At 44.0% G+C, this 14,251-nt stretch overlaps 1 protein-coding gene across 1 annotated transcript in view; it reads left to right on the top strand.

The window, feature by feature from the left end:
- Nucleotides 1–420: 420 nt before the first annotated feature.
- The window catches only part of LOC143926811 (olfactory receptor 6N1-like), a 21,047-nt gene continuing 7,216 nt past the window's right edge, over nucleotides 421–14,251 (top strand). Inside the window, exon 1 of the mRNA XM_077450855.1 lies at nucleotides 421–894. Coding sequence (XP_077306981.1) covers nucleotides 421–894 — 474 coding nt within the window. The remainder of the gene's footprint in view (nucleotides 895–14,251) is intronic.

Below are 14,251 nucleotides of genomic sequence, written 5' to 3'. Positions count from 1 at the left end.
CCCTGTTCAAAATTTTACACAATGTTTTCTGATTCCATCACTTTCTGTATTATCATGTGACAATCCAGGAAACTTCATATGTCATCATGCACTGCCTTACTGCATCACAGAATACGGTGGACCACACCTTCTTTACCATGCTTGTAACAAGATCTCGTGCTCCTCCTATCCACTGGGGTACTCATTTCTTCCTGGGTGCTCTTTAGGATAATAGGGTATGAGTCCCTTTAAGACAGTTATATGCCCATATTCTCATATAGTTTTGCTCCAATTGTGTGTAAAGACAAAAGGGGTAAAAACCACCTCCAAGGGCGTGGTTTGCCTAGTGAAAAATATGGCCGCTTAATTCCCTGGCTCCGTCAGACCTCGGCCACTCTTTCGATTTTATCAGCACTCGCGGTGGATTTACATTCTATAAACATGGGAACCTCATCCCACGGCACATCGGGATCCAGATCGCGGTCCCCAAGAGAAACAGATAACCGCAACAACCACAATATCCCGGAGATGTTTAGATCCCACAGACAGAACATGGCGGACGTTACCTCAGCCTCCTCACGGAGCTCTACTGGCATCATGCTGTCTCCCACCATCCCATCTCCTATACCGGCAACAACGACTTCCAGCCCAAACGCACAACAACATCTAAGCCTCTCAGATCTCCGTAGTGTGGCAGCAGATATCAAGGACACACTATCGGAGGCCATATCGGACCTCCGCCATGAGATCCAGGCGATCGCTGGCAGAGTCCAAGCTGTGGAGAAAGTGACGTCCCGCCATCAGACACCGCTGATCAAGCTTGACCACACGGCAGAATCACACAATAAACACCTAAGGGATCTCCAAAGACGTGTCGAGGACCTCGACAACAGAGGACAGAGGCACAATTTGAGGGTGAGAGGCCTTCCCGAGACCGTTGATAGTGACCACCTCCTCCCTGTGGTGTCGGCCATCTTCAATCGCCTCATAGACAAACCACTCCAGACGCCCATTGCGATGGAACGCATACACAGAGCCCTGTGGCCTCGAGGTAGGGATGCAGATCCACCGAGAGATGTGGTGTGTTGCCTTGTAGATTACAACCTGAAAGAAGGGATACTTCACAGCTCACGTCACAAGGGGGACCTGGAGCATGATGGACTATCCATATTTACCAAGACCTGTCAGCGATTACACTAAAGAATCGCAGAGAGTGACTGCATAGAGGTCACGCTGTTCTTTTCACGTCTGCAGGAGTATGCTGCTGCTACTACATGTGCCTAATGACTCCCTTTTTGATGAGCACAACTGACGAACTGGAGTCTTATATGACAATCTTTACACACAGCCTTTCTACAAGTGGCGGGAAGGACTCTTTTACTTTTATCTGTGCAACCGCCCCAATCAGAAGCTAAGTAAAGATTAATGTCAGCTTAAGATCAACTGCCTAGCTAAATGGCGAGTGGTAAATGGAGGGGGCCTGAAAGGGCGGGGGGGGGGGAGGAGAGGTGTCGCCCAGGCAATTTAAGGTGAATTACTGCCCATTCCCCCTCATTTCCATTCCAGTCTACATATCACGCCCTGACAGGAGGTTTATTAGACTTCCCATTGTCACCTACGGATATCTCCCCACACATCGGGGATCCTTCTAAGTGACCCACATGCCACATAGCTGAAGGTTTCGGGCGACACGACTGCTTCCCAGAATATTGGTACTCTATCCTTCTGTCATATTACCTGGGATATGCACCTAGACCTCCTAGTAGTATAACATCCGTGCAAAATGTAGACTAGTACTGTAAAGATTATCCCTCGTGCTTCCCTATGTTATTACTAGTATATAAGAATTGTCATTGGGTCTCTACTGGCTGAGCTACAACTTATCACCATATGTTTTGTTAAGGTTGTACCTAGAATGGGTTACAGTTTATTGTTTATAAAATGTGTGTTCTTATGGAGGCTCATTGTATATCTCTAAGAAAAAGATGTCGCTTATTGCTCACGTCCTAGTTATAACCTGCAGGCTACATACGCCTTAGTCGGTTCCTTACTGTGTATGAGTCATATGCTATATCCATCCAAGGTCTACATAGAGGCCTTTTGCTCTAGCCCCACGCGTTACATTGACTCGCCCATACTTACTCGAAAACCAAAGAATATTCCTACACACCAATCGCTTAGTAAGCAAGCCCAATCCCAAACAGTGAAACTGAACCACACCTCGATTAGAGGTTCCGTTAGACTATGGCTCTTTCACCTGCCCATTTGCACATGGCCATAGGTCTGACAGCCCATTTATGTTTCATCTTCCTCACAGTAATACCATCACCCACACGGTGGAACAATTTACACAACAATATCTCTAAACACCCCTTCTCTCACAGTTCCACGACACACTCCGACTTGTCTTATTTACTACTGGATCAGATGAGCGATCTCTCATCTGTTGTCGGTACATAGTTACATAACCCTCTCCCACTCCTACTTTTTAATTTCCCTTCCTCTTTGCGCTGGTCGCCTTCTCCTCTTCCTAACAGTCTTTTCGGTCCTTCCAAGACTCTAAACTCCCCCTCCCTTCGTCTGCTGCGTCCCCCGAGGCTCTACTTCCTCTACAATGTGTCTGATCCACACCTGACCATATCCAATGGCTACTCTACGGACTGAAACCAGTACACCAAAGATCAAACTAATTTCTCTCAATGTGAAAGGTATCAATACACCTGAAAAAGGGGCCCAGATACTACTACAGATGCTAAAAAACAAAGCTGACATTTTATTTCTACAGGAAACACACTTTAGAGCAGATTCTATACCAAAAGTACACAATCATTACTTCAACATTGCATACCACGCAGCTAATCTCGACTCAAAATCTAAGAGGGTGTCTATATTACTGGCCAAACATTGTCCGTTTCACTTACTTGACAGACTATCTGATCCCAAGGGCAGATTTATTTTTCTGAAGGGCGCATATGGAGGCAAGATAATCACACATCTATGCACAAAACTCCCAGCAGGTATCTTTCTTCCGTGATATCGCGCAGTCTTTAACCTCCTTCTTGGAGGGCACTTTGATCCTCGGAGGGGATTTCAATGTACCGTTAAACCCAATCCTGGACACCTCTAATTGGTAAATCATTCCTCCCTTATGCTGCTCTCAGCTCCATCAAAACTCAATTACAGACTCTCCTCTTACATGACACCTGGCGCACCCTCAATCCCAATGGCAAATATTTCACTTTCTTCTCGCCCCCTCACAACAAGTAGTACTCTAGATTAGACTATTTTTTCCTCACCCAAAAGGACCTTCACTTTTTCCACCATGCATCTATTGACCCCATGTTCCTTTCCGATCATCATCCGCTCTCCATGACGATTTCCCTCCCCGACTTGACTACCCGCACCCCGATTTGGAGACTGGTCCCATCCCTACTCACAGACCTGACTGTCCTTGCAACCATTAAGACTCGTATCCAGCAATATTTCATTGACAACAAACCCACAGATACATCACCGTTAACGAACTGGGAGGCTCACAAATGTGTGATTCGAGGCACCCTTATGGCAGCAATGGAAAAATGTAAAAAAGACAGACAGAAACGATACAAGGAGCTGACAAACAAAATTCTACTGCTTGAAAGTGCACAAACACTCACAAGCCCTCCAGTCCCTGAATGCGCTCATTCAAGCCAGAAACGAGATGCTTGATCTACTAGGCAAACAAATACAAAGAAAGTACATCTTGTCACAAAAATACTTCTATGATTACGGCAATAAAGCCATGTAAGGGACTTGCCAGAGCATTACAGGCGAGAAAGGCTGCATCGACAGTGCACTCACTGACTCGTCTGGACGTAAATCGACTTCGACCCCCAACATAGCTTCCCAGTTCATTCAATTCTATGACCAATTATATAATCTGACCCCTGCAGATCGAACCCCTACTGATCTGGAGAGAAAGGACTTGATTAAGAACTTTCTACATCAATACAGCCCCACGCGAATCTCAGAAGCCGCTTATCAAACGCTTGATGAACCCTTCACCACTGAAGAAGCTGACAGAGCCTTGGCCCAAATGAAGGCTGGTAAAAGTCCGGGACCCGATGGTCTGACTACAGGGTACTACAAAATATTTCGAGAGATCCTTACCAGCCATTTTGTATCAGCCTTCACAACATGTACGACACCCCAAACCCCCCCGAGAGACCTATTGACTGCCCACATCACAGTCATACCTAAGCCAGGCAAAGATTCGTCTCAGGTCTCCAGTTACTGACCTATCTCTTTACCAAACGTTGACTTAAAATGGTTTGCAAAAATATTGCCCAGCAGACTTCTCCCCCTACTCCCCACCACTATCAACCTAGATCAAGTAGGATTTGTCCCGGGCAGGGAAGCTAGGGATAACACCCTTAAAGCCCTTAACATCCAACATTGGCTCAACTACAAGAAAAAACAAGGTTTCTTTTTATCCCTTGATGCGGAAAAGGCGTTTGATAGAGTGGCCTGGGATTACATGGTAGAAACTCTACAAATGCAAGGCCTTCCTCCTCATATGCTAAACCTGATAAAGACACTATACTCTGCCCCTACAGCTAGGGTACGAGTAAATGGCCACCTATCAGACGTCTTCTCAATATCCAATGGTACCCATCAGGGATGCCCACTGTCTCCTATTATCTTTATTATCTTTATTCTTACACTAGAACCCCTTCTTAATTGTACTAGATCAAACCCGAATATAAAGGGAATAACGATTCACCAATGACAATACAAAATAGCAGCCTTTGCGGACAACCTACTTCTCTTCCTAAATGATCCTCTAACGACTATCCGTCATATCCGTGACTATAGTCATTGGGGAATAACGATTTACCAATGACAATACAAAATAGCAGCCTTTGCGGACAACCTACTTCTCTTCCTAAATGATCCTCTAACGACTATCCCCACCCTTCTCAAAACCTTACAACATTTAATTCCTGCCCTGCAGCCCAGTCTTCCAAGGGAGGGGATCATGCTCTGCTTCAGTATGTCACAACAAGACATGTTGGCATTCATGGGTCCCTCAATGAACTGTAGCTCCCCAGTGAATGAAACATTTTAAACTAATATCCAATCTCCAAATCAATTTTTCGAAATCCACGGCCCTCCATATTGCCCTCCCACAGACTTTATGCGAACAGTGTCAAAACAACTTCCCCTTCAGTTGAAATAAACATAAACTTACATACTTAGGTATCCTATCCAGTTGACCACTTTCATGGCAGACTTGTATCCTACAAACTATCTACCACTCCTACAATAAATAACTAAAGACCTCAAAAAATGGTCTGGAGGAATTTTTTCTTGGTTTGGTAGAACAACGATCCTTAAAATGAACGTCCTACCGAGGGCTTTATACTTACTACAGACTGTCCAAATCGCACTACCGAAGGCCTTTTTCTTGACCTACCGCAAAATCTGCACTGACTTTATCTGGGGTAGGTCCAGACCTAGGTTAAGCTATGCTAAACTCACTACTCCAAAAACGAAAGGTGGCTTAGGCATACCGGATATATGAAAATACCAACAAGAATGTCACTTAAACAGGGTTATCGATTGGAACATCCACTCCAAGACGAAAGATTGGGTACAGCTGGAAAACTCTACCACGCCCTTCCCAATAGCCCAAACCCCTTGGTTAACCCAAGCCCACATTCCGTCGAGTATTAAGGACCACCCATTACTACACCCGATGCTTTGTGCTTTTCGCGAATCCTACCACAAACATATGATCTCCTCCACATTAGGTCCTCTGACCCCACTTAGACTGAACCCAGATTTTACCCCCGGTAGTAAAGACTTCCTAGCTGACGTATGGCCACATACAACCGTACAAGCAGGACAATTCAATGAGGGAGAGCGATTGCATTCCTATACTGAAATCTCTGCCCTATATAAGACGGGATCATTCCCCTTCTGGACTTATGTGCAAGCGCGGCACTTTTTCTATTCCTCACCATCACAAGCGCAATGGTCAAGGCAACTCACCCCTTTCGAAGTTATTTGCTCGCAAACAGAAACACAAAGACACCTCATTTCTACCACTTATGCGTTACTATTCAAATACCACGATCCACATCACGACTGGGCCAAAAATAAGTGGGAACAATATCTATCCAAGCAACTTACACAACCGGATTGGGATACCATACATACATTTACACACAAGGGCTCCCTCAACACATACACACAAGAAAATGCTTATAAGATAAAGTCCCGGTGGTGCAGAACCCTTCTCAAACTACACCAGATATTTCCAAACCTTTCCCCCCAATGTTGGAGATGCAACTCTGGAATAGGGTCATTCTTGCACATCTGGTGGACATGCCCCAAACTCCAGACATTTTGGACAGAGGTCCACAGACTAGTTAAACACATAACCCCGTATGACCTTGCATTCACGCCTGAACAGTTTCTTCTGAATCTGCCCTCTATTCTCAAAAGGATACTAATCATACTTCCGCTCCTTAGCTATGCACATGGTTAACGCAGCTAAAATGTGTATCCCTTCCAAATGGAGCTCTTCCGCTTCACCAACCATAGTGGAGTGGCTGCGACGCATTTGCAAAACAGCAGAAATGGAAGACTTAATCCACCAAGCTCATGATAGACCTGCCAAATTTGCCACAACCTGGGCTTGCTGGTTTCACTTCATCTCAACTTCTGAATATAAACAGCTTATGCAATAGATTGTACTCGGGGGCCGGAGCAGATGAGGGGAGCCTAAAAACACCTGTCCTTACCCTACCCTCCCCCTATTCCCCTATGACTCGACCCACCCTCCTTCCCTCCACTTAGACAGGCAATCATACTAATCTAGACGACATCTCCTTCTGGCCAAAATTTTTGATCCCAGTATAGCCTTTCGTTACCCATTGACTAGGAGATCCGCATTGTTACAACAGCTTTATACCACATAATACTAACGAACACTTCATACTATTTCTACTATACTGCCCTTCAATGGTACGCGGTGAACTATCCAATAGATACATTTTATACCACCCCCACCTAGCCCCATTTATTTTGGATCACTAGGGAATAAATGCCCTCAGAATCATCCATTGATGGGATGCAAGATACGATTTCTCAAAAGAAGTATGAAGTTTGCATGTGACCCTCTGCCGGTAATTGCAGCTTCACCCGCTTAGTCTGTATAATTTCTGTATCTTTGCCTATGTTCAAGAATTTCTTGTTTGATGCAATTTCTGTACTTTGTAAAATTCCAATAAAAACATTTTGAAAAAAAAACTAAAAAACGCCTCCAATAGTGTAGTTAAATCATATTTGTATTTTATTGATTAAAACCTCACTCACATTAGACATGAATAAAGCCAGCACGACAAACAAGGTACATAGATATCGCAACTACCGGTCCCGATCCCACAAGGCTTCACCCTCTGCATTACGTCATGGGTCACTTGACTTCATCAGGGGACTTGCACATACACCATACAATCTAAATGTATAATTTCCACTTAGATCTACCATCAGCTATGTAGTGCAAGGGTCTGCCTGATTTGATACTAATTGAATCAAATGGATTGTTCGGGTGGGTCCTCCTATTCCATAATTTTGGTAAGTCTAAAGGAAATTGTACAATCATATTGCATAGTGTATGGCCAGCTTTATACAAATATATACAAGGGAGGGAGTGGATGTAGACGCCCAAACATAATTGTTCTTGTGTAAACACACCAATGTCAGGTTTCAGTGATAAGGCACCCTTGTAGATTGCCAACTCGAGGATCCCCAGGGCATGGAGTCCAAGCCCTAGCCTACTTCTTCACCGGGGTTCCAGATGGTGGGGATGGAACAGCTGGATCCAGGTTGCGGCTCCCAGGTATGTCCAGCTAAAGATGTGAAGAGCACTTGCGTGTGAAGGAGACAGAAGGAAATCCAGGAAACACGTTGGAATTAGGGCAGGTGGCGGACAAACACAAATGGTAGATGAAGCAGGAGTCGGTACACAGGAAGTCAGATAATGAATACATGTAATACTGGGCAAATAGAAGCTCAGAGAACTAGGAATTTGCTCAGGCAACAAGCGTGTCTTATATAGTGAAGCGAACTGAGAGGCGGGCCAGGAGGTTAAAGAGGAGAAAGGAAATATAAACCCACAAAATAGTAGGCAATGCCCATAGGTGAGCACAAAAGCCAAACAACACATGTGAATGGAATCACAGGTTTGGGGGAAACAATGCAGCAAGGAGGTAAGAATTACATAGGCTAAGTCATGACAACCAATCTCACTTTGAGGCCCCATTTACACCTAGTTAAGGGCGAGCACACATTTTTTGGCACGTTTTTGCCATGACAGATATAGGACAGCTCACTAATTTGAATGCGCTGTCCTATGTGCAACAAATATTGCAAAGTAGCGTGTGGGACATTTTGGTGTGTTGGGGTTTGCACGTTTTTTACTGTGCATTTTGCCAAGTCTGTTGCACATTTTTTTTTCACGTGGCAAAATGTGCGCTTGCTTCCGTGTTTCGGATGCCATTAACAATTAATAGCGCTGAAAGTAGTTCATTTCAGGTGTATAAAGGTGGCCGTGCGCTATACGGTCTTATTGTAAAATCTCCTTTAGATTTCTTTATTTAGTAAACAACGGCTCGGGGAGCCAGTCTGTATGATGAAGCCTCATGTTAGTGCACTCGGAACAAGATTGGAGATTTTTTTGGATAAATTCTGGTGTCTCTGTGGCAGACTTTGGATGGAAATAACAAAGTTTTGCACCACAGTGACCAAGCCTATAGCATAGTACACTCAGGCCAACATTTGTTTTTAGATAAAGTCGGGTGTCTCTTTTGGAGACTTTGGATAGAAGTAACAGGTGTGAAAAAATTAAGCTTTGGGTGTTGGAGGTGCCCTCCCACCGTAACCCTATATAGGTAGTCTTGATGAAAGCAAGAACTGGCCTTGCTGTAAAAAATGTAAATGTGACTCTCTTGTCAAACAGGTGCAGATAATTTGGTCTTTGGGTATTGTTGGTGCCTTTACCCCGTAATATTCTAGAGGTAGTCTTGATTAAATCAAGAATTGGCATTGCTTTTAACCACTTGCTTACTGGGCACTTAAACCCCCCTCAGTCCCAGACCAATTTTCAGCTTTCAGCGCTGATGCACTTTGAATGACAATTACGCGGTCATACAACACTGTACCCGAATGACATTTTTATCATTTTTTTCCCACAAATAGAGCTTTCTTTTGGTGGTATTTAATTACAGCTCAGAGTTTTATTTTTTGCTAAACAAACAAAAAAAGATGCAAAAAAAAAAAAATCATGTTTAATAGTTTGTTATAAAATTTTGCAAACGGGTAATTTTTCTCCTTCACTGAAGTGCGCTGATGAGGCGGCACTGATAGGCTGCACTGGTGGGCACTGATAGGCTGCATTGGTGGGCACTGATAGACATAGTTAAGCGGCACTAATAGGCACAGATAAGGCGGCACCGATGGGCACAGATAAGGCGGCACTGATGGGCAAAGATGGGCACAGATAAGGTGGCATGGATGGGTGGCACAGATGGGTGGCACGGATGGGTGACATGGATGGGCACTGATAGGTACCACTGGTAGATGGGACTGATGGGCACTGATAGGTGGCACTGATAGGTGGCTCTGATAGGTGGCACTGCTGGGCACTGATGGGCAGCACTGCTGGGCACTGGTAGATGACACTGATGGGCACGGATATGTGGCACTGGGGTGCAGCACCTATGTTGAGGCAGATTGTGGGCACTGCTGTGTGGCACTGTGGGCACTGCTGGGTGGCACTGTGGGCACTGCTGGGTGGCACTATGGGCACTGCTGGGTGGCACTGACGGGGGGCCCTTTATTTTTTCTATTGTGGCACTGGCAGGGGGCAGGTGGGCACTGGCAGGGGGCAGGTGGTCACTAACAGGGCTGGCCATGATCGGGACTGATGTCCCGATCACGGCCGCCGGCGATCAGCTTTTTTTTTTCTCCTCGCGCTGACAGCGCGAGGAGGAATAATAGCCGATTACCGGCTCCGTTATATCACATGATCAGCTGTCATTGGCTGACAGCTGATCACGTGATAAGGGGTCGGGATCGACCCCTTGCACGGATCGGTGATCAGGCGAGTCTCGTAGACTCGCCGATCACAGAGCGCGCCGCGCGCGCCCCTCAGGGGGCACGCAGGGCGCTCGTGCACGGGACGACGTCAATAGACGTAGTCCCGGAAAAGGAGATCCGCGCTGTAGCCGTCATTTGGCTATAGCGCGGATCTCAAGTGGTTAAAAAATTTAAATCTGAAGCCCCTGAAACACAGTTGCGAGAAAAATTGGTCTTTGGGTTTTGTTGGTGCCTTCACCCCGTACCTTTCTAGAGGTAGTCTTGATGAAAGCAAGATTTGGCCTTGCTGCAAAAAATTTACATTTGACGCACCTACACCAAAAAACGACTTCAAGATAAATTCAACATCCACAAAGCTAGGCAGTCTAGATAGCCTTGCAGAGATTTGCGATCCCAATAACACTTAAATTAAATTTGACACCCCTTTCAAACAGTTGCGGAAAAGTTGGTCTTTGGGTGTTGTTGGTGCCTTCACCCCGTATCATTCTTGAGGTAGTCTGGCCTTGCTGTAAAAACAGTCTAGAAAGTCTTGCAGAGATTTGCAATTGCAATAACACTTAATCATTAACATCGGCATCAGGAGCTTGATAGCTGCTGCAAATCCAGGACTGATTCATTTGTACAAATGTCAGCCGGTCCATGGACAGATGCGTTCTTTTACCTGTCACAAAACCTCTGGCAGCTGCAGGGAATCCCAGCACCTCAATTGCATACTGAGCAAGTTCTGGCCAGTGGTCTATTCTCATGATCCAGAAACCCAGTGGATCGTCTACTGGAAAGATCTCCGTGTCTGTTTTCTCCCCTAGATAATCTTCCACCATTTGATACAGACACTGCCGATAGGATGTTCAAGCTGACAGCCCTGGGCAACGAGGACTACATTTTAAAAAAAAAAATGCATCCCTGGGGTGGCCTTCTTCTCCACCGCTCCTCTTTTGACCAACAGAAGCCTTAAAACGAGATTTTCCATGAGACTTTAACCTACCAGAGTCTGGAAAGGCGTTACATAAACTCCTCTTTAAGGTGTCCTCAAGATATTTCATCTTCTGCTCCCTCTGTGAGGATGGGATGGGCGAGACTTTCCCCTTGTAATGGTGGTCAAGGAGGGTTGTCAACGAATAATGATCCTAATCCTTGATACCACAAATTCTCGGGTCCTTTCACAGACTTCAGGGAATAAGGGAGCCCATGCACCGCAAGTTTGGCATGAGAAGCAGCATCCTTGGGGTCACTGAGGATTACAGTATCTGGAACTGACTCCTCCCAGGCATGTACTACTCCCAACATTTCTGGGGACTGAAAACCATCTCTTAAGGTTTGACATATGTCTTCCTCTGCTTCAATACTTCAGAAAATGCCATAATCCTCCTCCTTTCTCCCTCTCTTCTTGTGTGTTCTGTGGTATCGCAAGAATAGTGTCTGCATAAAGTGGGCCTTGAGAGGAAAGGAAGTCCTCCTCTTCCTCCTGCTGCTCTGCCATAATGCCATGTGGAGTATGTTCCAAAATCAAAAAATTCGAAATAACATTTCAGTCTACGAGTTTAACGAATTGATTCCATTCAGATAATTAAATTTTTTCATATTTTCTATTATAATTTAATTATTAGCAATTCTTATAGTTTTTTTGTAATTATTATTAATATTAATAAATACATTTATATATTAAACTATTAAATTATAGGTATTGTAATTTCCTTTCAAATTTAAAGTGTCGAATATGAATGCATCCGAATTTACAATTTGCAATATCCAAATTAATGAATACCGCATCTAGATGAATAGAACGGAATGAATATGAATGCATTCCGAAGCTCCGAATGATCCGAAATAACGAATGCAGATCATAACGAATGATTGTAGAAATGAAAAAAAAAAACAGAATAAAACAAAAACAATTATTTTTATTTTTTTTCGGTTGTGCTCATTTCTACTGCTGGCCCCCCTCATAGTGGCATGGGAATGTCTACCTCTCCTTGTTGGCTTCCCAGACATGATGGTGGGCTTATTGGCCAAATTTTATAGATACTGAAAAAAAATGTGTGATTGGATGCACTTTATTCACTGAAAAGTGGAGTTTGGTGGACTTTAAATTGAGGACTGACGCTGACAGAAATGCAAAAACTATAAAAAAATAAAAATAAAAAAATGTGAACACCACGTTGCATTCATAAAAACTGTGGCTGACAGTGGGGCAGGAAGGGGACAAAAAAAAAAAGACACACACAAAAAAACAAAACGAGAAAACACACAGCAACCAAAAAAATCAAAAAAAAAACGGTATATAGCACTGTATATACTGTAGCAGTAAATGTTATGGAATGTCGTGTTAAACACTACACTACACTAACACACTATTCTCACACACTACACTGAACACCCTACAATCAGAATCACAATAAGTGGTGAACACACTAACTGCTAGTAGCAAACAGAGCCCTGCTCTATCTATCTCCACTGCAACACATTACAAGAGCTGGCTATTGGAAGTTACCTTTTATAGTGTGGGGTGGGACTATGAGTACTGAGCCGTGATTGGAGGAAGTAATCATCACTTTGTCCAATCAGGGCTAATTGGAGAAGTCTTGCACCTGGCCGCTGGCTTTATCCAATTAGTGCCTTAGAATGCACTTTGAAGCGTGCAGTGCATTGTGGGATGCTTGGTGGGTGAACATCCCATCTAGGTACCCGCACATTTGGACAATGGGCGAACAGGTGAAGTTTGGGCCAAACTTATGTTCGGGTCAAACTTTTCCCCTATCTCTAGATACTAGATATGAAGTATTCCACTTACTTTTGGAATGCTCATTTTTGGCACTGGCAACCCAAGGAGGCAAGAAAACAAAGGGAACTGGATGAAGACACCAGATTGTAGAAATCCAAAAATGTTTATTCCAACAATAGATTCAAGCAACACCAGTTGTCTCACTTGAAACTGTTATTGAAATAAACATTTTTGGACTTACCTGTTCTTACCTTTTATTGCTTGGAATCATGCTGTTATATGTATAGTTTTTTTTTAGCTATGTAAGCAGACATTATTAATAGAACAGTTAAGAATAGCCAGGTAAACAAGAGCCTAAAGCTACACACGTTACAAAATAATAATTTATAGAATTTCAAATATACAGAACTAACATTTAAAAAATAGGACATTTTAAGTGTATTTAATTTTTAGTTCTGAACATAATAAAGGGATATATATATATATATATATATATATATATATATATATATATATATAGTACCTCACAGAAGTGAGTACACCCCCTCACATTTTAGTAAACATCTATATCTTTTCATGTGACAACACTGAAGAAATGACACTTTGCTACAATGTAAAGTAGTGAGTGTACAGCTTGTATAACACAGTAAATTTTCTGTACCCTCAAAATAACCCAACCCACTGGAAACAAAAGTGAGTACACCCCTAAGTGAAAATGCCAAAATTGGGCCCAAAGTGTCAATATTTTGTGTGGCCGCCATTATTTTCCAGCACTGCCTTAACCCTCTTGGGCATGGAGGTCATCAGAGCTTCACATGTTGCCACTGGAGTCCTCTTCCCCTCCTCCATGATGACATAACAGAGCTGGTGGATGTTGGAGACCTTGCGCTCCTCCACCTTCCATTTGAGGATGTCCCAATAGGGTCTGGAGACATGCTTGGCCAGTCCATCACCGTTACCTTCAGCTTCTTTAGCAAGGCAGTGGTCGTCTTGGAGGTGTGTTTGGGTTCGTTATCAAGTTGGAATACTGCCCTGCGGCCCAGTCTCTGAAGGGAGGGGATCATGCTCTGCTTCAGTATGTCACAGTACATGTTGGCATTCATGGTTCCCTCAATGAACTGTAGCTCCCCAGTGCCGGCAGCACTCATGCAGCCCCAGACCATGACACTCCCACCTCCATGCTTGACTGTAGGCAAGACACACTTGTCTTTGTACTCCTCACCTGGTTGCCGCCACACATCTAAACCAAATAAGTTTTTATCTTGGTCTCATCAGACCACAGACATGGTTCCAGTAATCCCTGTCCTTAGTCTGCTTGTCTTCAGCAAACTGTTTGCAGGCTTTTTTTGTGCATCAGTTTTAGAAGAGGCTTCCTTCTGGGACGACAGCCACGCAGACCAATTT

Source organism: Lithobates pipiens, unplaced genomic scaffold (genome assembly GCF_037356315.1).
Source record: "Lithobates pipiens isolate NorthernLeopardFrog02 unplaced genomic scaffold, aLitPip1_a1.2 Scaffold_23, whole genome shotgun sequence".
In the NCBI taxonomy this organism is placed as follows: domain Eukaryota; kingdom Metazoa; phylum Chordata; class Amphibia; order Anura; family Ranidae; genus Lithobates; species Lithobates pipiens.
The sequence above is the reverse complement of the archived record's forward strand: the minus strand, read 5'-3'. Positions and strand labels throughout refer to the sequence as shown.